We start from the raw sequence: 22348 nt of genomic DNA on the forward strand, positions 1-22348 counted from the left end.
TTTTTTTTTAGTTTTTTTTTTTTTAACATCTTTATTGGGGTATAATTTTTTTTTTTTAATTTTTAAAAAATTTTTATTGGAGTATAGTTGATTTACAATGTTGTTTAGGTGTACAGCAAAGTGAATCAGTTATATGTATACATATATCCACTCTTTTTTTTTTTTTAGATTCTTTTCCCATATAGGTCATTACAGAGTATTGAGTAGAGCGCCCTGTGCTATACAGCAGGTTCTCATTAGTTACCTATTTTATATATAATAGTGTGTATATGTCAATCCCAGTCTCCCAATTTATCCCCCCATCCCCTGGTAACCATAAGTTTGTTTTCTACATACTGACTCTACTTCTGTTTTGTACATTACTTCATTTGTACCCTTTTTTTAGATTCCACATATAGGTGATATCACCTGATATTTGTCTTTCTTCGTCTGACTTACTTCCCTCAGTATGACAATCTCTAGGTCCATCCATGTTGCTGCAGGTGGCATTATTTTGTTCTTTTTTATGGCCGAGTAGTATTCCATTGTATATATGTACCACATCTTCTTTATCCATTCCTCTGCTGATGGACGTTTAGGTTGCTTCAGGAGTGGAAGTTTTTTTAAAAATTTCATTAAAAAGTGTTTTTTTTTTTTTTTTTTTTTTGGTCTGGCTCTTCCAGGAGGTACCATCATTCTGGCCTGTCGAGACTTGGAGAAGTGTGAGGCAGCAGCCAAGGAGATTCGAGGGGAGACCCTTAATCACCGCGTCAACGCCCGGCACCTGGACTTGGCCTCCCTTAGGTCCATCCGAGAGTTTGCAGCGAAGATCATTGAAGGTAAGAGGGATGACACTGGCCTTGTAGAGCGAGGACTTGGGCGGCCAGGCTGTGAGGAGGGAATTACACCAGGCAGGTCCTAGAGCCAGGTATTGGTTGCCACCTGTTTTCGTTCAGCCTTTGGGTAAAGATTTTACATTTTTTTCTCTCTGACATTTTCACATTTACATATTTTTCATTTTTACATGGGGGAGAGAAAATGAAAAGAACAACATTTCACGACATGTGACCATTGTATGGAATTCAGACTTTATCTTATTTTGGCTGTGCCGCATTGTGGGATTTTTTTTTTTTAAATAAATTTATTTATTTATTTTTTGTTGCATTGGGTCTTTGTTGTTGCACGTAGGCTTTCTCTAGTCGTGGCAAGTGGGGGCTAATCTTCATTGTGGTGCGCTGGCTTCTCATCGTGGTGGCTTCTCTTGCTGTGGAACATGGGCTCTAGGCGTGTGGGCTCAGTAGTTGTGGCACGCGGGCTCAGTAGTTGTGGCTTGTGGGCTCTAGGGTGCAGGCTCACTAGTTGTGGCGCACGGGCTTAGTTGCTCCACAGTATGTGGGATCTTCCCGGACCAGGAATCGAACCTGTGTCCCCTGCATTGGCAGGCGGATGCCCAACCACTGCACCACCAGGGAAGTCCTGGGATTTCTTTTTTTTTTTTTTTTTTATTAATTAATTAATTATTATTATTATTATTTTTGGCTGTGTTGGGTCTTTGTTGCTGCGTGCAGGCTTTCTCTAGTTGTGGCAAGCGGGGGCTTCTCTTTGTCGCAGTGCTCGGGCTTCTCATTGCGGTGGCTTCTCTTGCTGTGGAGCATGGGCTCTAGGCACACGGGCTTCAGTAGTTGTGGTGTGTGGGCTCAGTAGTTGTGGCTTGTGGGCTTTATAGCGTAGGCTCTAGAGTACAGGCTCAGTAGCTGTAGCACACAGGCTTAGTTGCTCTGCAGCATGTGGGATCTTCCCGGACCAGGGCTCGAACCCGCATCCCCTGCATTGGTAGGCGGATTCTTAACCACTGTGCCACCAGGGAAGCCCCAGCTTGTGGGATCTCAGTTCCTGGACCAGGGATGGAACTGGCGCCCTTGGCAGTGAAAGCGCAGAGCCCTAACCACTGGACCGCCAGGGAGTTCCCAGAATTCAGATTTTAGTTTCCATAAAGTTTTATTGGCATGCAGCCATGCCCATTGGTTTATGTATTATCTGTGGCTGCTTTGGTCCTGGGAGGGCAGAGTTTAGTAGAGACAGACCATATTGCCTGCAAAGCCAGAAGTATATACTACCTGGTCCTTTACAGAAGAAGTTAACTGACTGCTGTCTAGGAAAACTAAGTCCTATGTGTGCTTGGATCCTACAAGAAGCAGAGGCCAAGGAGGGAGGAAGAGTTAGGTGGAGAAGGGCACAAACACTGATTCAGCCAACATTTCCTAAGGCTCTCTGACTCTTGGGTGACGCAGGTGACACAGACGTGAGTCAGATTCAGGCTCTGCTTCCGAGGAGCGCCCGGGCCGCTGGGCTACGTGGCTGTGACAATAGGTAACTAAGAGTTAGTGCAGAGCGTCTGGAGCTCCCACATTCTTTCCTGGGTGTTTCTTTTTGCAAATCCAGGGATCAGGCTGGCATTTCTCTGCACTTCCGTCACGTTGATGCCTGACTCACTCCTTTTGCTCCCCACCACATGGTCTCAGAACCACTTAAGAATTTATTTTTTTTCAAACAGGAATAACATTTGCAGGGTTAAACGTTCAGAAAGTGCAAATGGGGATACAGCAAAACATCTTCCCGCCACGCCTGCCATTAGCTTCCAGCATGCCGTCCTCAGATGTGTTCAGTGCTCTACCTCTTGTGTGTCCTTCTGGGGACCATTTATAAAGCAAACGGGGAAACACTTCCCCTTGGCTTTTTTGTACAAAGCGGAGCCTGTTACATACCTGGTGCTGCCCCTTGTTTTTTCTCCCCGGTTCTATCTTGGAGATCATTACAGGCAGAACTTTTCCCTTCTATTCTTGTGGCTAGCTTGTGTTTTTTGGGGGTTTTTTGGTCTTTTTTTGGCCACTGCATGGCATGTGGGATCTTAGTTCCCTGACCAGGGATGGAACCTGTGCCGCCTGCAGCAGAAGCGTGGAGTCCTAACCCCTGGACTGCCAGGGTATTCCTGTGTGTGTATTTTTTAAATTTTTATTGAAATATAGTTGATTTACAGTGTTTTTGTAGTTTCAGGTGTACAGCAAAGTGATTCAGTTATATACACATACGCTCACACACACACACACACACAAATTCTTTTTTAGATTCTTTTCCATTATAGGTTAGTACAAGATATTGAATATAGTTCCCTGTGCTAAACAATAGGTAGGTCCTTGTTGGTTATCTATTTTATATATAGTGATGTGTATATTTTAATCCCCAGCTCCTAATTTATCCCTCCCCCGCTTCTCCTTTGGTAACCATAAGTTTGTTTTCTATGCCTGTGAGTCTATTTCTGCTTTGTAAATAAGGTCATTTGTATCATTTTTTTAGATTCCACATGTGATATCATATGGTATTTGTCTTTTTCTTTCTGACTGACTTCACTTTGTATGATAATCCTCTAGGTCCATCCACGTAGCTGCAAATGGCATTATTTCATTCTTTTTTATGGCTGAGTAATATTCCATTGTATATAGGTACCACATCTTCTTTATTCATTCCTCAGTCGATGGACACTTAGGTTGCAGAAAATACTTGTCGAATAGATAATAACGAAGCTGTTCTACCCAGCAGGTTGTATCATCACCCCTATTACAGAAGGGGAAACTGAGTCACACATTTGTCCTCACCCCTGTCTTCCAGAGGAGGAGCGAGTGCACATCCTGATCAATAATGCAGCCGTGATGCGGTGCCCCCACTGGACCACCGAGGATGGCTTTGAGATGCAGCTTGGCGTTAACTACCTGGGTGAGGCTGCAGGCTGTGTGGCGTCGGCCTGGGACGTGAGCAGGAGCCCCCGTGGGCCAGACACAGGCTCCGGGTGGGGTCTTCCTCTCTGCATGTGGCCAGGCAGCCATGAGCAGGGTCACCTGGCAGCTCAGGGAATCGCCTGTTCATCGCTGGACCCTCAGTCCTTTGGACCTTCCCTCAGCCTCGTGGCCATTCGTCTCTTTGTCTGTCTGTCCCCCAGTCTCTGTCCTTCTCTCACTGTGTCAGCTTATCTTTTGTCACCCTGAATGCATCTGCAGTCCGTTAGTAAGGGTGATGGACGTTGGGTGGACACCAATCATATAGGATTAAGGCCCACCTTAATGGCCTCATTTTACCTTGATCACCTCTCTAAAGACCCTCTCTCCAAATAAGGTCACATGCTGAGGTACTGGAGGGTAGGGCATATTTTTTTAGGGGAGTTGGGGAGGGTGACACAATTCACCCATAACACATGTGACTACCCTTCACCCCCTTTGGGCTGGGACTCAGTCATGTGACCTGATGGAGCTGCAAGGGAGTCTGGGAAATGTAGTCTTTCACTGGGCAGTCTCATGCATAACCCAAAATTCTATCACTGAAGAAGAAATGGAGAAAGGATTTTGGGAGACAGAAGGCATCTCTTCTCTAGCTGACCTCATAGAGGGTTATCACAAGGCTTTGTGACAATTTGTTATCGGGAATGTCTTGTACATTGTAGGTTTTTTTTTTTTTTTTTGACATGCCACACGGCTTGTGGGATCTCAGTTCACTGACCAGAGATTGAACCCTGGCTGCAGCAGTGAAAACCCAGAATCCTAACCATTAGGCCACCAGGGAACTCCCACATTGTAGGATTTTTAGCAGCATCCCTGGCCTCCACCCACTAGGTGGCAGAAACACTCCCTCTACTGTCCACAGTTGTGATGATCAAAATTGTCTCTAGGTGGTGCCAAATGCCTGCTGGTGGGGGGCGCAAAGTTGGACCCTGTTGAGAAAAATGGGTTATGGGAGCATGAAATAAGGTGATGTTCTCAGTATGGTCCTATGCACGGGACAAGAACTCAGTGAAAGTTATCTTTTCGTTTTCCATCATCCAGGTCACTTCCTTTTGACGAACTTGCTGCTGGACAAGCTGAAAGCCTCTGCTCCTTCGCGCGTCATCAACCTCTCGTCCTTGGCCCACGTTGCTGGGCACATAGACTTCGAGGACTTGAACTGGGAGAAGAGGAAGTATGACACTAAGGCAGCCTACTGCCAGAGCAAGCTGGCTGTTGTCCTCTTCACCAAGGAGCTGAGCCGGCGGCTGCAAGGTGTGTGTGTGGCGAGCCTCGCTGGTCTCCCCTTTCCTTTAGCTCTGAGCCCGAAACAGTCCTGCTGTGACTCTGGGTGGACGGGAGGTCAAGCATTGACTCCAGGACCGAGTAGGCAAACGTATGACACGCTCACCACCACGCTCCCCGCTGGTGCCTGAAGCAGACATCACTGACCAATCACAGCATCCTCCTCTGCTCATCCCGGACAGGCACCTGAGCCTTTGGTGCTCTAGACCAGTGAAGCTTTGGCAACACCTGGAGATATTTTTCGCTGTCAGTTTGCGGAGCAGGGGCAGGTTGGGTGATGTTCCTGGCATCTAGTCTGCAGAGGCCAGCGATGCTGCTCAGCTTCCTACAAGGCACAGGATAAAGAATCATCTGACCTCAGTGTCCATAGTGCTGCAGTTGAAAAGTCTGCCCTTTGCCTTTGCTTCTCAAAGAGTCAGTAGACCAGCAGTGTCAGCTCACCTGGGTGTTTGTCATAATTGCAGCATCTCAGACCCCACCCTGACCCACTGCTTCAGACTCTGTGGGGTGGAGCCCGGCGGTCTGGGCTTCTCAAGCCCTCCAAGTGATTTTTACACACTCAGGTTCAGAGGCTCTGCCCTGGGCAGCCATGAGACAGAGCTGCCTTGCAAGTGAAACTGGGGATGTGGAGGTGTCAGAGCAAGAGGGCGACATGGATTCAGGGGGAGCCCCCTAGGATGGTTGGGGTGACCCTGACGTCTGCCTGCCTCACTTTTTCCTTCTCTCCCCAGGCACGGGTGTGACTGTCAATGCCTTGCACCCTGGCGTGGCCAGGACAGAGCTGGGCAGACACACGGGCATGCACAGCTCCACCTTCTCCAGCTTCACGCTCGGTAAGTCCCCTCCCAGTTTGGGGTCCCTTAACTGAACCCCTGTCCTCCTAGCTTGGGGCTCAGGACCCTCCCTCAGTGTATTAGGGTCTTCCTGAGAAACAGAACCAATAGGATGTACATAGATATTTAGAGAGATTTATTAGGGGGGATTGGCTCATGCATCTGTGGGGCCTGAGAAGTCCCAGGATCTGATCTGTATGCCAGAGGCCCAGGAAGGCTGACGGTGTAGTTGCAGTCCAAACCCAAAGGCCTGAGGACCAGGGGAACCGATGGCGTAAGTCCCAGTCCAAGTCGAAGGCCAGGAGCGCCAGTGTCTGAGGCCAGGAGGAAATGGATGTCCCTGCTCAAGGAGAGAGAGAGAATTCGTCCTTTCTCCACCTTTTTGTTCTGTTTTCACCCCCAACTAACTGCATGGTGCCCACCCACATTGGTGAGGGTGGATTTTACATAGTCTGTTGATTCAAATGCTAATCTCTTCACACCCTCACAGACACCCCAGAAATAACGTTACCTGCTCTCTGGACATCCCTTAGCCCTGTCAAGTTCACACATAAGATTAACATCACACTCAGAGACTATCTCAGGGGCTTTGCTCTGCCCCCTGCCCTGTATCTTCCCTGGTACTGAGTCACTTTCATATGTCTGCCCAGCCTGCCAGCCTCAGAATAGCCCCGGGAAACAGGCCAGAGCCTGTTTGATGAGACTGTTTCAGAGGTGGAGGTCATGGAGCTGACTTCCTGAAGTCTGGCCATGCTTGGGCTAACTCCAGTTTCATCCCAAACTAGCTGGGCCACCCAGCAAAGTGACTTCTCTCCGAAACTCCCTTTCCTTATCTGCAAAATGAGGGTCATAATAGTACCTGCCTCAGTGGGGAGGATTAGATGAGACTTCCCTAAAAGAGCCAGCACAATTCCTGGCCGAATAAATAATTAGAGCTTTATAACTAGTGTTTATAATCCTGAAAAACATTTAGTTGGTGGGGGCTAGGTATCAGGGACCTTAAGCTGAAGCTGGCACTGGAGACACTCAATACACAGAAGCTACTTTAAAGAAAGATCAGGTGGGATGAGGACTTGGGGCTGACATAGAGGAGGGGGACCTTCTGTTTGCCTGGGAAAAGCCAGGGGGGCTTCCTGGAGGAGGCAGCTTTCAAGCTGGTCCCTGCATCTGGAATTATTTGTCTGGGCAGTGCCAGGGAAGGGAGCTCCTGGTGTTGGGAAACAGAGGGGTAAAGGCCTGGAGGAGAGCTCTGTGGGACTCCAGGGAAACTTCTGGCCTTTGTGGGCCCTGAGGCACCTGGGGTGGTGCTGGGCTTTCTGTATCTTCCTCTCTGAATGTGTGGACTGAACTCTCTGTGGGCCGATGCAGGGCCCATCTTCTGGCTGCTGGTCAAGAGCCCCCAGCTGGCGGCCCAGCCCAGCACCTACCTGGCTGTGGCGGAGGAGTTGGAGGGCGTTTCTGGAAAGTACTTTGAGGGACTCAAAGAGAAGGCTCCGGCCCCGGAAGCTGAGGATGAGGAGGTAGCCGGGAGGCTTTGGGCTGAGAGTGCCCGCCTTGTGGGCTTGGAGATGTCCTATGGATCCTCTGAGAGGGGACAGCGCCTCCCCAAATAACTCCTTGGAGCAGGTATGAAAGCCACCAGGGAGGCAGTCACCAAGGTGGAACAGCAACCAACCAAAGCTGGCGGCCATGCCTGAAGCACCCTCTAGGTGGCAGTATTGGCCAAGGAATGCTGGCTGCCATGGCCACTGCACCCTCTAGGTGGCAGTATTGGCCAAAGAATGCTGGCTGCCATGCCTGAAGCGTCCTCTAGGTGGCAGTATTGCCCCTTTTCTGGCCACAGTGGATTGGACAGCCGGTGAGCACTTGACCCAGGGGCTGGCTGGTACAGTGTGCCCTGCTGCCAACAGGTGAGCTGGGCCATCAGATGCCTCCCTTGGGAATCCAAACCAGGAATTTTGGGGTGCGGCATCAGCTCCCTCTGGTGTGGGCCATGTGGGGGCCTGGATGGCCATGGGCAAGTTGTCTGGCTGATGCTTGAGTTCATGGTCCCCCGTTGGACCTTGCACACCTCCAGTCTCCTCTTGAGCCTTGGTTTCTCCAGCTGTAAACTGTGCGGAATAACCTGACTACCTCATTGGATGGCCGTGAGTTATCGCTGGGCTTGGAGAGTGGCCGCTGCATATTCCTTGCCGTTGGACGTTTACTGAGGACCTTCTGTGTGCCAGACCCTGGCAAGGTGCTGGGGATGCCCTCCAGGAACAGACCGACTCAGACCTGGCCTTGTTATCGCCGCGTCACGCCGGGGACAGCATGGTGCGGAGGAACCACTGCGGAAACAGGATGCCTGGGATCACGACCTTCCCTCCCATCCCCACTCGCCAGCTGCCATGCTGTGGGCGGCCCTTGGAGGGACCCGAAGTGGGCCTCTCTGGGCTGAACGCAAGGAGCGAACAGTTCTGAGAGAAAGATACCATATGATATCATCATATGTGGAATCTAATTAAAAAATGATACAAACGAACTTATTTACAGAACAGAAACAGACTTACAGATATCAGAAAACAGACTTACGGTTCCCAGAGGGGAAACGTGTGTGTGATGGGGACGGATAAATCAGGAGGTTGGGATTGACATACACACACTGCTATATAAGCTAGCTAACCAGGACCTACTGTATGGCACAGGGATACCACTCAGTATTCTGTGATAACCTGTGTGAGAAAATCTGAAAAAGAATGAATACGTGTGTATGTATAACTGAATCACTTTGCTCTACACCTGAAACCAACACAACGTTGTAAATCAACTATACTCAAATAAAAGTAAAAAAAAAAAAAGAGTGAACAGGTATGGTTCCTTCTGGAGGCTCCCAGGGAGAACCTGTTTCCTTAGTTTTTCCAGCTTCTGGAGGCGCCTGCACTTCTTGGCCTGTGGCCCCTTCATCTGCAGAGCAGACAGTGGCAGGCCAGGTCCTTCTCACGCTGCCATCTCTCTGTTTCTCCCGCTTCTGCCTCCATCTCCTGTTCTTAAGGACTCTTGTGATATCACTTGGCCCATCCGGATAATCCAGGATCATCTTCCTCCTTTAAAGTCAGCTGATTAGCAACTTTAATCCCATCATCCACCTTAATCCCCCCTTTGCCTTGTAAAGTAACAGGGTTCTGGGGACTAGGATGTGGACACGTTTGGGAGGACCCTCTTTTCTGCCTACCGCTCTGTCCCTTTCAAAATCTGCTTCCTTAGCACCCCCAGTGTACTTCCCATGCGTTCCCTTCTGCTCAAATAAAGAGGAATAAGCTTCAGGGACTTCCCTGGCAGTCCAGGGGTTAGGACTCTGCGCTTCCACTGCAGGGGGCATGGGTTCGATCCCTGGTCAGGGAACTAAGATCCCACATGCCACGTGGCGAGGCCAAAAGAAATTTAAAAAAAAAAAAAAAAAAAAAAAAAAGGAGTCAGCTTCACTAGTGTGGCTTGCAAGCAAATTGACTGGGAAGAACAGATTTTTAAAATCACAAACTCCCTACCCGCTAAAAAAGAAGAAAAAAACTTGAGAGTGTGTTAGCAAGAAGAGGAGCTGGAATTCAAAGTCTGATTCTAGAACCCACTTTCTTTTTGGGGGGAGCGTTAGAGGTCTAAATGCCCAGGAGAACAGCTAATCACAGGGCGATTTGTCTATTATGTAGGTGTGAGCAACACACCTCAGGGCTAATGCTAACCACAAACCTTCACAACCAATATCTGCTTCCTTTCTGAAACGGAAACCCCAAGGATCACAAATGTTAACTCACACATCAACCTAATCGCCGTCTACTTCTCTGAAGGCTTTGAGGTGATTCACAAACCTAGCTACGACCTTCAGACTGATGAAAGATGATAGAAACCAGTCTCAAACAAAACAATGCAAAACAAAACCCAGAGCCACAGAAGCCTAGAGAGGAGATGGTGCAAAGGAATAAACAGACCCGGGAATGCAACGTGAAAGGACAGTGCTTCAGAGGGTGGGTTCTTCACAAAGGGAAACCAAGTCAGGGTCAAATCCTCACACCTCACTCTGGGGCTTGGGAATTCTGTCAGGATGCCTTGGGCTGCTGATGACAGGACATACTCAAAGGATGTAAGCTGAGCTGACTTTCACCCCAGGCAAAAGCAAGAAGGAACACTATTTCACAGAAGTAGAAGCCCAGGGGTGTGGCAGGCTTTGAGTTCAGTGACATCGTCAAGATTCCTACTGCAAGATGACGGTCTGACAGTTACCAGTGCAACGTCATTCCAAGGCTGGGTGTTTGTAACAGGTTGAATGGTGGGGTGCCTCCCCCTAAAAGATACGTCCAAGTCCTAACTCCAAATACCTGTGAACGGGAGCCAATTTGGAAAAAGTTGCTTTGCCGACGTAATTGGGGATCTCGAGGTGAGATTGTCCTAGATTATCTGGGTGGAACCTAAATCCAACAAGTGTCCTTAGAAGACAGAGCAGAGGAGGAAGCAATGAGGGGATTGAGGGCAGAGATGGGTGACGGAGCCTCAAATCGAGGAATGGCTGGACCCCCCAGCAGCTGCAAAGGGCAAGGAACAGAATCTCCCCCAGAGCTGCTGGAGGGTGTGTTCCCCACCCCGCCCAGCCCCGCCACCTTGAATTTGGACTTCCGGCCTCTGGAAGTGTGAGGGAATACATTTATGTTGTTCTAAGTCACCAAGGTGATGGTGTTTGTTACAGCAGCCGGAGGAAGAAACTAGTGCAGTCTCTTTGGGGGGTGGGTCACGAGATGACTGTCAGAGCCAATCTGGGCCACCTGTTTTCTTGTTTTTTGCCCCGTGACGGGGAGAGAAGCATTTCTCTTTTATTTGTCAAATTGGGCTGAGGTCATGCGCTCATCTTAGAACCCACAAAAGCCCCCCAGGGAAAGGCAGAAGGTAACGGACTTCAAACAGGGTTTCCCAACACCAGCGCTGCTAACACTTGGGGCCGGATAATTCTTTGCTGTGGGGCAGGGGTCTGTCCTGTGCGCTGTAGGATGTCGAGCAGCAGTCCTGGTCTCTACCCACCAGATGCCAGTAGCCCCCACCAGCCGGGTGAGACCCCCAGAACTGTCTGCAGACATTGCCCCACGTCCCCGAGGAGGGAAACTCGCCTTCGGTCGAGAACCACGGATGGAGGCGGATCTGGATATGTTTGTGGGTCTGTGAGCGAGCCGAGGGTGGGGTCAGGTGGAGCTAGTCACCAGCACACGGGGGCCTCGCTTGTTCTCACCTGGGCTTCATTGGGGTGGAGTGCAGCTGACAGGCAAGGTGCTGGGAAACAGGTCGTAACGGAAAACAGTACAGGCGACTGACTCAGGGCAGCCTATCTCCTATGGAAGACATGTCACGAAACCCAGAGGTCCTCCTGAAGCTGCAGGGCAGGCGCTGCTGAAAATCCGGCGAGGGGTCTTCTTATCACAGTGGCAGAGCTTCCAAGGAAATGAAGTAAGCATTCTTGGAACCCACCTGAGACCTGGGATTGGGTCATTGGTGTGGACGAACCTGAAGATCTTGAGCTGCTCAGTTTCCCTGAGAACACCCCCGTTGCTGGAGACCAGCACCCCTTGAGGGATGGTCGTGGTCCTTCCTCAAGCAGGTGCCTCACAAGATGATGTTCATCATCTCGAGGTCCGCCTCATCACCTGTGGCGAATCCCAGCTCACACGCTGGTGCATTGCAGGGTCTGGCTGAGATGAACCTGGGGACCATACCTGGGAGTGGATTTCGGGGGAGTTAGACTGGGCATGAAATATGAGACCAGCTGTGGAGAATCCATGGGCAGAGGGTCACTCATCTATAATGAAGGTTTTATTTAATATTTTGGGCTTTCTGGGTAGCTGGAGACTGTGGCAACTGCATGAGAACGTGTCTCCCACATAACCTCTAAAGACGGTGCAGCCTTATATTAATGTCCTGATTTCGTTGATTGCACTGTGGTTATGTACGAGAACGTCTTTGTTTGCAGGAAAAACCATCAGGATTTAGATGGTGGGGCATCAGGTCTGCAACTTAGTCTCAGACGGTTCAGGTAAAAGTCCTTTGGACTTAAAGTATAGCTGATTTACAATATTATATGAGTTTCAGGCGTACAACATAGTGATTCACAATTTTTTAAAAAAATTTATTTATGTATTTTTCTGGCTGCATTGGGTCTTTGTCGCTGCGTGCGGGCTTTCTCTAGTTGCGGCGAGCGGGGGCTGCTCTTCCTTGCGGTGCCTGGGCTTCTCATTGCGGTGGCTTCTCTTGTTGCAGAGCACGGGCTCTAGGAGCATGGGCTTCAGTAGTTGTGGCATGTGGACTCAGTTGTGGCTCACGGGCTCTAGAGTACAGGAGTTGTGGCGCACGGGCTTAGTTGCTCCGTGGCATGTGGGATTTTCCCGGACCAGGGCTCCTAACCCGTGTCCCCTGCATTGGCGGGTGGATTCTTAACCATTGCGCCACCACGGAAGTCCTGTGATTCATAATTTTTAAAAGTTATACTCCATTTATAGTTATTATAAAATATTGGCTATATTCCCTGTGTTGTACAATATATCATTTTACCTTATTTATTTTATACATAGTAGTTGTGTGAAAACCACCACCAGAAAGAAAGGTGTGAAAATAGTAAAAAAGCATTCAGACACATCAGGGCACTGACTACTACGGTCTTGGAAACGTGACCCTCCTTTGAGAGAAGAGAATTGAAATTAAAGGGGAGAGGTACCTTTTGTATACTGCATGGTGAAGGGAAAAAGGAGAGAGAAAGAAAAATGAGGATTTTGAAAGAAAAAAAGAAAAAAAAAATCAAGGACTTAAAACTCCCCCTATTTGCTAGTCATCTAGTAAAAAGCTGTACTTCATTACCCTGACAGCAGAGGGCACCCTTGTACTAAAAACTTTATGGTAGCAATCACAAGTGTTAAATATATATTTAGGAATACATTGAACAAGAAATGTGCAAATCACCCCAAAGCCAACAGCTCTCTACACAGAAATGCATGGGCACAGATAGGAATTATCAAACACTTCCACCAAAAGAAGCCACCCCCCTACCTCCAAAAATGAGAATCCAAAAATTCAGTTGATATACACCTAAGAGCAGAATTGCTGTCATGTGGTAACAACTTGAGGAACTGCCAGATTGTTTTCCACCCAAGTTCGGAAAAACATTATTCACAACAGCCAAAAAGTGGAAGCAACCCAAGTGTCCATCACCAGATGAATGGTGGTCTATCCATACAATGGAATATTATTCAGTCATAAAAAAGGAATGAGGGCTTCCCTAGTGGCGCAGTGGTTGAGAGTCCGCCTGCCGATGCAGGGGACATGGGTTCGTGCCCCGGTCCGGGAAGATCCCACATGCCGCGGAGCAGCTGGGCCCGTGAGCCATGGCCGCTGAGCCTGCGCGTCCGGAGCCTGTGCTCCGCAACGGGAGAGGCCACAACAGTGAGAGGCCCACGTACTGAAAAAAATAAAAATAAAAAAAAGGAATGAAGCACTGACACATGCCATAACATAGATAGACCTTGAAAACATTATGCTACGTGGAATTGCCACCTGGAAATATATTTATGGAATGCCTTTTCTGTATTTAAGGAGGGCAAATCCTTGCACTAGGCAAAAGAATCCAGTTTTAAAAAAAAAGGTATATGCAGGAGAAGAATTTCAGAATTTAACGAGTAGCCTTAAACTAAATACATCATGGAGCTTAAGATTTTCAGTGAAAGATAGCATCTTTGGGGGGTTTTGCCCTTCACACTCCAGCCCGTAACGTGGAGTGAAGCCAAAGCTGTGACCAGGCTTGGGGATAGTTTTTCCATCTATCTCCCCCGCTTACACACACCATCAAGGACTTCCTCAGGGCAGAATCTCCTTGTTGGTACCTGTTCAGTTTACAGATGCAGACTCAGCAATTCCTCCCTCAAAATGTAGCCTATGAATATACATGCGTGTGGGAAACATGATGTGTTGATGACATTTGTGAAAGCATGTCAGTTGCATTTCTTTAATGCAGCAAGGCTGGAAACAACGTAAAAGCCAGCAATACGGGTCATCTTAAGCAAATAATGGCACATCCAAGAAAAGGAACATTTTGCAGCTGTTAGTAAGCACCAACACTATTTTGCTGTTATTTTTATTTTATTTTATTTTATTGCTGTTATTTTAAAACACATCGTATGGGAGAAATGTTCAATGAGGGCATAGTGAAATGTGGGTGGATGGGACTTATGTGCCTGGACCCCAGCCAGCGTGGACACCATAGACCTGCAGCAAGAGAGTAGAGAGAGGGACAGGAGATAAACACAGTACCTCACGAGTAGGCACTATTTTCCCCACGTGGCCAGGACCAACCATCATTAACATGTGTCCAAGAGAGAGCTTAAAATGAGAGTCCTTCCAAGGAGCCCTTTGGGGCTGGAAATTCAGGAGTGGGGTCATCTCCTTAGAGGTGACACACTAGGAGGATATTCCCGGGGTTGGACGGCGTGGCAAGAGAAGGTGTAGGTTGACGGAGAAGATTTGGTGGATCTGATGAAATGGAATTGAGAAGAAGAAAAAGCAGAGGGGGGTGAGTCAGAGAGAGGAGAAAACTTGTCTTGAACCCCCGAAGCTGAGGATGGAAGATTTCGGAAGAGCCTAGGATCACAAGTGCCAGAGAGCGTGGAGAAGCACGGGGAAGCTGACGTGGGGAGAGAAGTTGTGGATTGAACCAAGGGCTGATGACTCCTCCTTGCCAGCCTCCACCGTTGTCGTGACGTCTTCCGCTCCAGGGTCTCCCCAAAGGGAACACGAGCAGTGGCCAGAGCTGTGCACTCGAATGAAGCATTGTGCAGCGGAGAATCTTGGGGTGTGGTTCACAGTTATGAGGGCTCCTCCGCGGTCGGCTGAGGCTAACGAGCTCTTGACTTCCTCTTGAAATCCTTTCTGCTGAACCAGGCATCAACCAGGAAGACCCCCAGGATCACCAGAGACATTGCAGCCGGAGCGAAGCGGACGACGTTCTCTGCATCGTGGTTCCCCGGGGCAGCATCTGGGGACAGAGACAGAGAAATTCCTGATGTGGAAACTTGCCCAGTCTCACATCAGAAACCCCAGACTCTTTTTTTTTTTTTGGCCTCGCTGCTGGGCATGTGGGATCTCAGTTCCCTGACCAGGGATGGAACCCCGCCCCGTGCACTGGAAGCACGGTGTCTTAATCACTGGACCACCAGGGAAGTCCCCAGAAGCCCCAGACTTTTAAAAACTCTGATTTCTTTATTTTTGGCCGAGGCACGGGGCTTGCAGGATCTTAGTTCCCCAACCAGGGATCGAACCCACGCTCTTGGCAGTGAAATTGTGGAGTCCTAACCACTGGATGGCCAGGGAATTCCCAAAAGTTGTTTTTAAAAATTGAAGTATAGTTGATGTACGATATTATACGTTACAGGTGTACAATATAGTGATTCGCAATTTTAAAAGATTATACTCCATTTACAGTTATTATAAAATGTTGGCTCTGTTCCCCATGTTGTACAATATATCCGTGTACCTTATGCCTAACAGTCTAAACAGAAGCCCCAGATTTGAAAGTCATCATAGTTTTCTACAGTTGCGGTAACAAATTACCACAAACTTCGTGGCTTAGAACAACACTGATGTCTTATGATTCTGGAGGTCAGAGTCCAAATGGGTCTCACTGGGCTTAAATCAAGGTGTTGGCACGGCTGCCCTCTGGAGGTTCTGGGAAAGAATCTGTTTTCTTGCCTTTCCCAGCGTCCAGAGGCGGCCTGACCTCGTCTGCTCACGGCCCCTTCCTCCATCTTCACATCTATCAACGACGAGTTGAGTCATTCCTATATCACATCACTCTGACACTGTTTCTTCTACATTCAGAAACCCCTGTGATGCACTCAGCCTGCTGGGTTAATCCAGGGTGGTCTACTTACTTGCAACCTTAAATCAACCATAATTCCTCTCTGTGGTACCGGATTCCCAGGTTCTGGGGAGGAGGGTGTGGACATCTCTGGGGCACAGTTACTCTGCCTAGTATCACAATTGTTTTCTCATCCGCCCGGTTTGATCATTCTCAGCCAGGTAGCCCTGTTTGAACTGAGAACTCCTGAGTACCAGAATCATAGCATGGCGTTGTTCAGGTTGTTAACTGCATAAGAGCAGTTGGTCAGTGGGTGGATAGGAGTATAACTATTCTGCTCTCCTCTCGCCAGATCATAAGCCCTAGCTGAAGGCAATGGTTGCTTCTAGGACTGATTTTTTTTTTTTGGCCACGCTGCACGGCTTGTGGGATCTTAGTTCCCCGAACAGGGATTGAACCTGGGCCCTCAGCAGTGAGAGCACAGAGTCCTAACCACTGGATGCCCAAGGAATTCCTTAGGACTGATTTTTTTCTTCCAAGTAATGAAGCAACATTTTAGGGGATAATGACTTGTAGTGGGTTGAACAGTGCCCCTCTCCCCTCCCAAGATGTGTCTGTCCAGAACTTCAGAATGTGACCTTATTTGGTATTACAAATAAGGGTCTTGAAGATGTAATTAAGGGAAGGATCTTGAGTCCTCCAGTCCTGGATTAGGGTGAGTCCTAAATCCAATGATGAGTGTGCTTATTAGAGGCAGAAAAGGAGAAAATGGAGGGCAGAGATTGCAGCGATGCCGCTAGAAGCCAAGGGAGGCCAAGAATTGCGTCCACCAGCAGCGGGGATAGAGGCATGGAGTGGATTTTCCTTCAAAGCCTCCAGAAGGAACCAACCCTGATGACCCTTGATTTTGGACTTCTGGCCTCCAGAACTGTGAGAGAATAGTTTTTTTTATTGTACATTTTTACAATTAAAAATTTTTATTTATTTAAAAATTTCCAATTTTTTATTGGGATAAAATACACATAACATACATCTACCATCTTAATTCTTCTTAACGTACAGGTCAGTGGTATTAAAGACATGCACACTGTTGCGCGACCCTCACCACCATCTATCTCCAGAACTCTTTGCATCTTGCAAACCTGAAACTCTGTATCCATTAAATATTTGCTCATTCCTTTGTCCCCATCCCCCCAGGCCCCGGCACCCACCATTCTATTTTCTGTCTCTGTGATTTTGACCACTCATAGAAGTGGAATTATACAGTGTTTATCTTTCTGTGGCTGGCTTACTTCACTTAGCATAATGTCAGTTTCCTGTTCTTTCAAGCAACCAACTTTGTGGTAATTTGTAAGACAGCACTAGGAAACTACTACAGGGCTCTTCAAGTAACTTATCAATACTGTATGGAGGTGAAGGTCTAAACGGATTATGAGAATTATGATCAACAGCTGGGGCTGCCCCTGATTTCCCTCACCTCAGACTAACTTCACCTGGAGCAGGGGATGCCCCAACAATATTACTCACTGTTGCTTTTCTTTCTTTTTTTTTTTTTAAAGGTGGAATTTTTTTTTAAGATTTTTTTTGATGTGGACCATTTTTAAAGTCTTTACTGAATCGGTTACAATGTTGCTTCTTTTTTAAAATAAACTTATTTATTTATGGCTGCGTTGGGTCTTCGTTGCTGCGCGCGGGCTTTCTCTAGTTGCGGTGAGCGGGGGCTGCTCTTCATTGCCGTGCGCGGGCTTCTCATTGTGGTGGCTTCTCTTGTTGCGGAGCATGGGCTCTAGGCGCGCGGGGTTCAGTGGTTGTGGCACGTGAGCTCAGTAGTTCGCAGGCTCAGTAGTTGCAGGCTCAGTAGTTGTGGCACATGGGCTTAGTTGCTCCACGGCATGTGGGATCTTCCCAGACCAGGGCTCAAACCCGTGTCCCCTGCATTGGCAGGTGGATTCTTAACCACTGCACCACCAGCGAAGTCCACATTCCTGTCAGGCACGTGGGAATCTTCGCTCCTGGACCAGGGATCGACCCTGCACCCCCTGCATTGGAAGGTGAAGTCTTAACCACTGGACCACCAGGGAAGTCCCTAAAGGTGGAAGCTTTAATTAATGGAATTAATTTTTTAAAAGCCAGCTTTTGGTTAGTTTTGGGTTTTATGAAGTTTTTTGTTTTTTGGTTTAATACCTTTTTTTTGGCTGAAACTCGTGGGATCTTAGTTTCCTGACCAGGGATGGAACCTGTGTCCCCTGCAGTGGAAGCTTGGAGTCCTAACCACTGGACAGCCAGGGAAGTCCCTCACTGGTGCTTTTTCAGGGCTAAGATCCCCTCCATCTCTGCCCCATGTTTTCAACCCCAGTAGCGCTGGGTCTGCAATCCCCCTCAGGGACTCTTTGGTCACAGGTCAACAAGCTGACATTTGAAAATGGCTCTGCCCCATAGACCCTCATACAATGATGGAAATGTCCTTTATCATTTGAGTTTTACTACTGATTCTCTAGGGCTGTGCTGTCCCATATGGGAGCCGTTAGGCACTCAGTGGCTGCAGGGCACTGAGGAAGTGAATTTTAAGTTTTATTTAATTTTCATTAACTGAAAGCAAAAGAACTGCCTCTAGCTAGCTGCTGCCATAGTCTGGGAGTCCCGGGAGCAGATGGGAAGCGTGGGGTCCCCTCACCTCTCTCTGGGAGCTCTCTGGGAGCATCAGGACATCACTGGGTTCTGACCAGAGGTAGGGGAAGTTCTTGTGTAGACCGTGGTAGCATCCGTAGGTCCCCGGGTGCATCAGGAAGATGGCATTCACAGGAAAGTCGGCCTCAAAAGCCCCAGCTCTGTACTTGGAGCTTAGGTTCTGGGCAAATTCTACTCTTCCATTCCTGGAAAGAACAAAAGCGTCACACCAGGTCTCTGAGTGATACTGCAGACTGAGCTTCTTAGAGGGGGTCTTCTTGGAGGAGGAGCCTCAGTGAGTCGAGAGGGAGGGTTTTCTGTCCACACCTGGGAAGGAAGAGAGGCAAGGTGGTGAATGGGCGGGCGCCGCCCCCGCTCCCTCCCGATTTAACCTGAGCACATCTTCCTAACGCCCAGAAAGCATGCTTCCTGTCTTGCTACACCTGTCAGGAGCTTGAGGCCTCTCCAATTCTGTCCTTGTTTCCTCTGTGTCTCTTTTTCTCCCTGATTCATTCAGTCTCCGTTACTGTTCCTCTCACCCAGGAGTCCTTACTGTGACTCAAAAGGTCCTACAGGGGGGCTTCCCTGATGGCACGGTGGGTTAAGAATCCGCCTGACAATGCAGGGGACACGGGTTCGAGCCCTGGTCCGGGAAGATCCCACATGCCGCGGAGTAACTAAGCCCAGGCGCCACAACTACTGAGCCGGCGCTCTACAGCCACAACTACTGAGCCCGCGTGCCACAACTACTGAAGCCCGAGCGCCTAGAGCCCGTGCTCTGCAACAAGAGAAGTCACCGCAATGAGAAGCCCACGCACCGCAATGAAGGGTAGCCCCCGCTCGCCTCAACTAGAGAAAGCCCGTGTGCAGCAACGAAGACCCAATGCAGCGCCCCCCCCAAAAAAAAAAAACTTGTGGAAAAATAATCTGCCTGCATCCCCCTGTGTGTTGCCATCTTCTCAAAGGCATCCCTGCGCCCCCAGGGTTGCCCAGGCCCGGGTCAGGCACCTAAGGGCTTCAGGACATTTTTACTGGATACAGGCAGTGAATCTGGATTTCCACTTGCCCTTTTATGTCACACACTGACATGGAGGTGACCCAGTCTGAGAAAGGGGCTGGGAAGATCATAGGTGGGTAACACATCCCACTGCAGGGAGCTGCCTTTTCTTCTCCCACAGCCTGAGCGAGTCCGTTTAGGGGCCCAGGGAGTTCACAGGGATGGAGAGGGTGTCCGAGCCGTAGATTCCTTACCTGTGACTATGAGCTTCAGTGGTTTACTGGAGCTTTTCCATTTATAGGGGAAAGTCTTGTACGAGCCATACACCTGCAGATCCCACCGTGGGCTGCTGTCACTGGGGAGATGTGGAATCTATTATAGCTCTGCTTGATACAGTTCATGAAGTCACCTTCACCATGTTGCTTGGACAGAGTAAAAAGATCATACGTAGATCCTGAATTACAGTTTCTCCTAAAGTCACCACAGGGTATGGCTGGGCAAAGAGTGACAGTGCACCTGTGTACACATCTGAAAATAAGGAGCAACTGGCATTTACCATAAGCCATCAACAACTCTCAAATATTTGATAGAATCTATATGTATAAACGCTCAAAGCAATTCATTTCAGTGTTACATGTAATAACAGGAATATGCTCCTACTATAATTTCCTGACAAATGAAAATGATATATTCTGTGGAGGAAGAAGGTCACAAGATACTCAGATGTTCATACATGATGTCCAGGATTCATTAAAAAAAAATTACCTGCTATATGTCCAAATCCATCAAGATGTATACATTAAATATGTAAAAATTTATTTGCATAGCAATTACACCTCAATAAAGCTTGAAAAATTACTTGCTATGCTAGGGATAAGAAAAGATGTTCCGGACTTCCCCTGTGGCGCAGTGGTTAAGAATCCGCCTGCCAAGGCATGGGACTTGGGTTTGAGCCCTGGTCTGGCAAGATCCCACATGCCGTGGAGCATCTAAGCCCGTGCACCACAACTGCTGAGTCTGCGTGCCACAACTACTGAAGCCCGTGTACCTAGAGCCCATGCTCCGCAACAAGAGAAGCCCGCGCACCGCAATGAAGAGTAGCCCCCACTCACCGCAACTAGAGAAAGCCTGCGTGCAGCAACCCAACACAGCCAAAAATAAAGAAAGAAATAAGTTAATTTTTTAAAAAAGAAGCCTATATAAGACATCAGATACTCAGGGATTTACATGTTTCTCAGATTAAAGGAGGGTCATTGATCATCCCAAGCAAACTAAAACACTCATTTCTAGTGAGTTGATATTAATGCCCCCATCAGAGATTTTTGGTCAGGACATAAACCTTGGAATGCAGCCATTCAGGAAAAATTTACTCTTAGCTGAACCTTTTCATACCCACTGTTACTACAGAGAATCAATCCAAATCCTACAAAAGAACTGGTCTTCCAGGCACCTTCCCTGGACCCACATTGCTCTCCACCACATCCTCCAGTTCGCTTTAGGTCTGCAACACCATCCCTAGTAGTTTCATATATTAGATTCAGTCTTTTCGAACTACATTTCATCTCATATTTTTGGGGGTGGGTAAAGCTGCCTTCAGTTCTTCGATGGCAGATAAACAAATCATGGTGGAGGGCCTGGCACAAATCTCCCACGTCTCTGTGGCTGTAAGATCACAGCAGGAAACCCACAGAGTAACTCATGCCCAGCGGGGTGATGTGGTGAAGGGCTGAGAGGCAAAGCCCCAGTCTTGCACAAGGAGCGGTTCCCCTTTATGTTGAGCAGGGGATGTTGTCACTCCTCGGCAAGGGGTTTAAAGCCCCAGGCTGTCCCCTCCACGGGCGTGTCCTGCTGCGAAGATCTGCTGCCCAGTCGGCTGTGCTGCGTGGTGTGGAGCTGTGGACTTAGGCACTGCCATGTCCCTGGGGGTCATTTTTCTTCTTGGACTTGGTGAGTGGGGCAAGGGAAGTTGTGTGGGAGGCTGGTGAGGGAAGAGGATGTAGCTAAGAGGTTTATAACCTGGGTTCCTCTTGTGGGACTCTTCCTTTATGAAGTCCTGGGGTCAGTGACTTACAGAGGGATCACCCATAGGGCCACTTTTCTTCAGTTTGGTCTAGACGTGATGCCCTGAGCTCAGGTGTTTGGGAACCACTGTATTATCGGGAGACATCTCTTACCAAGTCTTTCTCTGTTTCAGTGTCTTGCTGGGATCAAAGGATTCGGGCCCAAACGGGTGAGTGTTTTCTCCCTTTTCTGCCTAGAGAACCTGAATTGGGCCGAGTGGACTGAGGGATGAGCTTGAGTAGCCTTGAAAGCATCCCAGCCTTTAACCTGCACCATCTCTTCATCCACTCGTCGTGTTATTTGTTTTTAATGTTTTAATTCTTCACCATTATGCCAATCTTTGGTGGAAAACCTCTCCCCTTCTCTGGAAAGCTTCCTGATCCCCTGCTATTCCCCATCAGCACAGATGAGTCAAGAAGGGAATGCCCAGGTTTTCAAATAATGCAGAAAGGGAACACAGTTGAGGTCGACATTCACAACGCAGACACAGAGAACTGGGGACATTTGTACGGGCACCAGACCCCCCTGTGGGTATGGGACCATCACCCATTGGGTGTGTTGTGTGTCCTTTCCATTTGCTATCACCTCAACTGCTTCCATCTCCCTCATCTATAGAAGATTTGTTCACAGGAAGGTACTCTTACTCAGGAGGCAGACTTGCAGTAAAATGAAGACCTCGGGCTTCCCTGGTGGCGCAGTGGTTGAGAGTCCGCCTGCCGATGCAGGGGACACGGGTTCGTGCCCCGGTCCGGGAGGATCCCACATGCCATGGAGCGGCTGGGCCCGTGAGCCATGGCGGCTGAGCCTGCACGTCCGGAGCCTGTGCTCCGCAACGGGAGAG

General features: G+C 48.6%; 2 protein-coding genes across 4 annotated transcripts in view; both read left to right on the forward strand.

Moving 5' to 3' along the window:
* Positions 1-12094, forward strand: part of RDH13 (retinol dehydrogenase 13) — a 17737-nt gene extending 5643 nt beyond the window's left edge. Inside the window, exons 3-7 of one of the 3 annotated variants that reach the window (XM_027097326.1) lie at positions 663-818; positions 3574-3750; positions 4851-5063; positions 5825-5926; positions 10976-12094. In XM_027097326.1, coding sequence (XP_026953127.1) covers positions 663-818; positions 3574-3750; positions 4851-5063; positions 5825-5926; positions 10976-11259 — 932 coding nt within the window. In that variant the 3' untranslated portion in view covers positions 11260-12094. Of the gene's footprint in view, positions 1-662; positions 819-3573; positions 3751-4850; positions 5064-5824; positions 5927-7294; positions 8441-10975 lie in introns of those variants that run through there. The other 2 variants (XM_027097327.1, XM_027097328.1) reach the window with 2 other exon arrangements.
* A 9232-nt stretch (positions 12095-21326) lies between these two features.
* Positions 21327-22348, forward strand: part of GP6 (glycoprotein VI platelet) — a 28330-nt gene continuing 27308 nt past the window's right edge. The window contains exons 1-2 of the mRNA XM_027097324.1: positions 21327-21393; positions 21641-21676. The gene's annotated coding sequence lies outside the window, so the exon portion shown is untranslated. The remainder of the gene's footprint in view (positions 21394-21640; positions 21677-22348) is intronic.

This window comes from Aethalodelphis obliquidens, unplaced genomic scaffold (genome assembly GCF_003676395.1).
Source record: "Aethalodelphis obliquidens isolate GAN/ISIS:26980383/991018 unplaced genomic scaffold, ASM367639v1 scaffold113, whole genome shotgun sequence".
Lineage (NCBI taxonomy): Eukaryota > Metazoa > Chordata > Mammalia > Artiodactyla > Delphinidae > Aethalodelphis > Aethalodelphis obliquidens.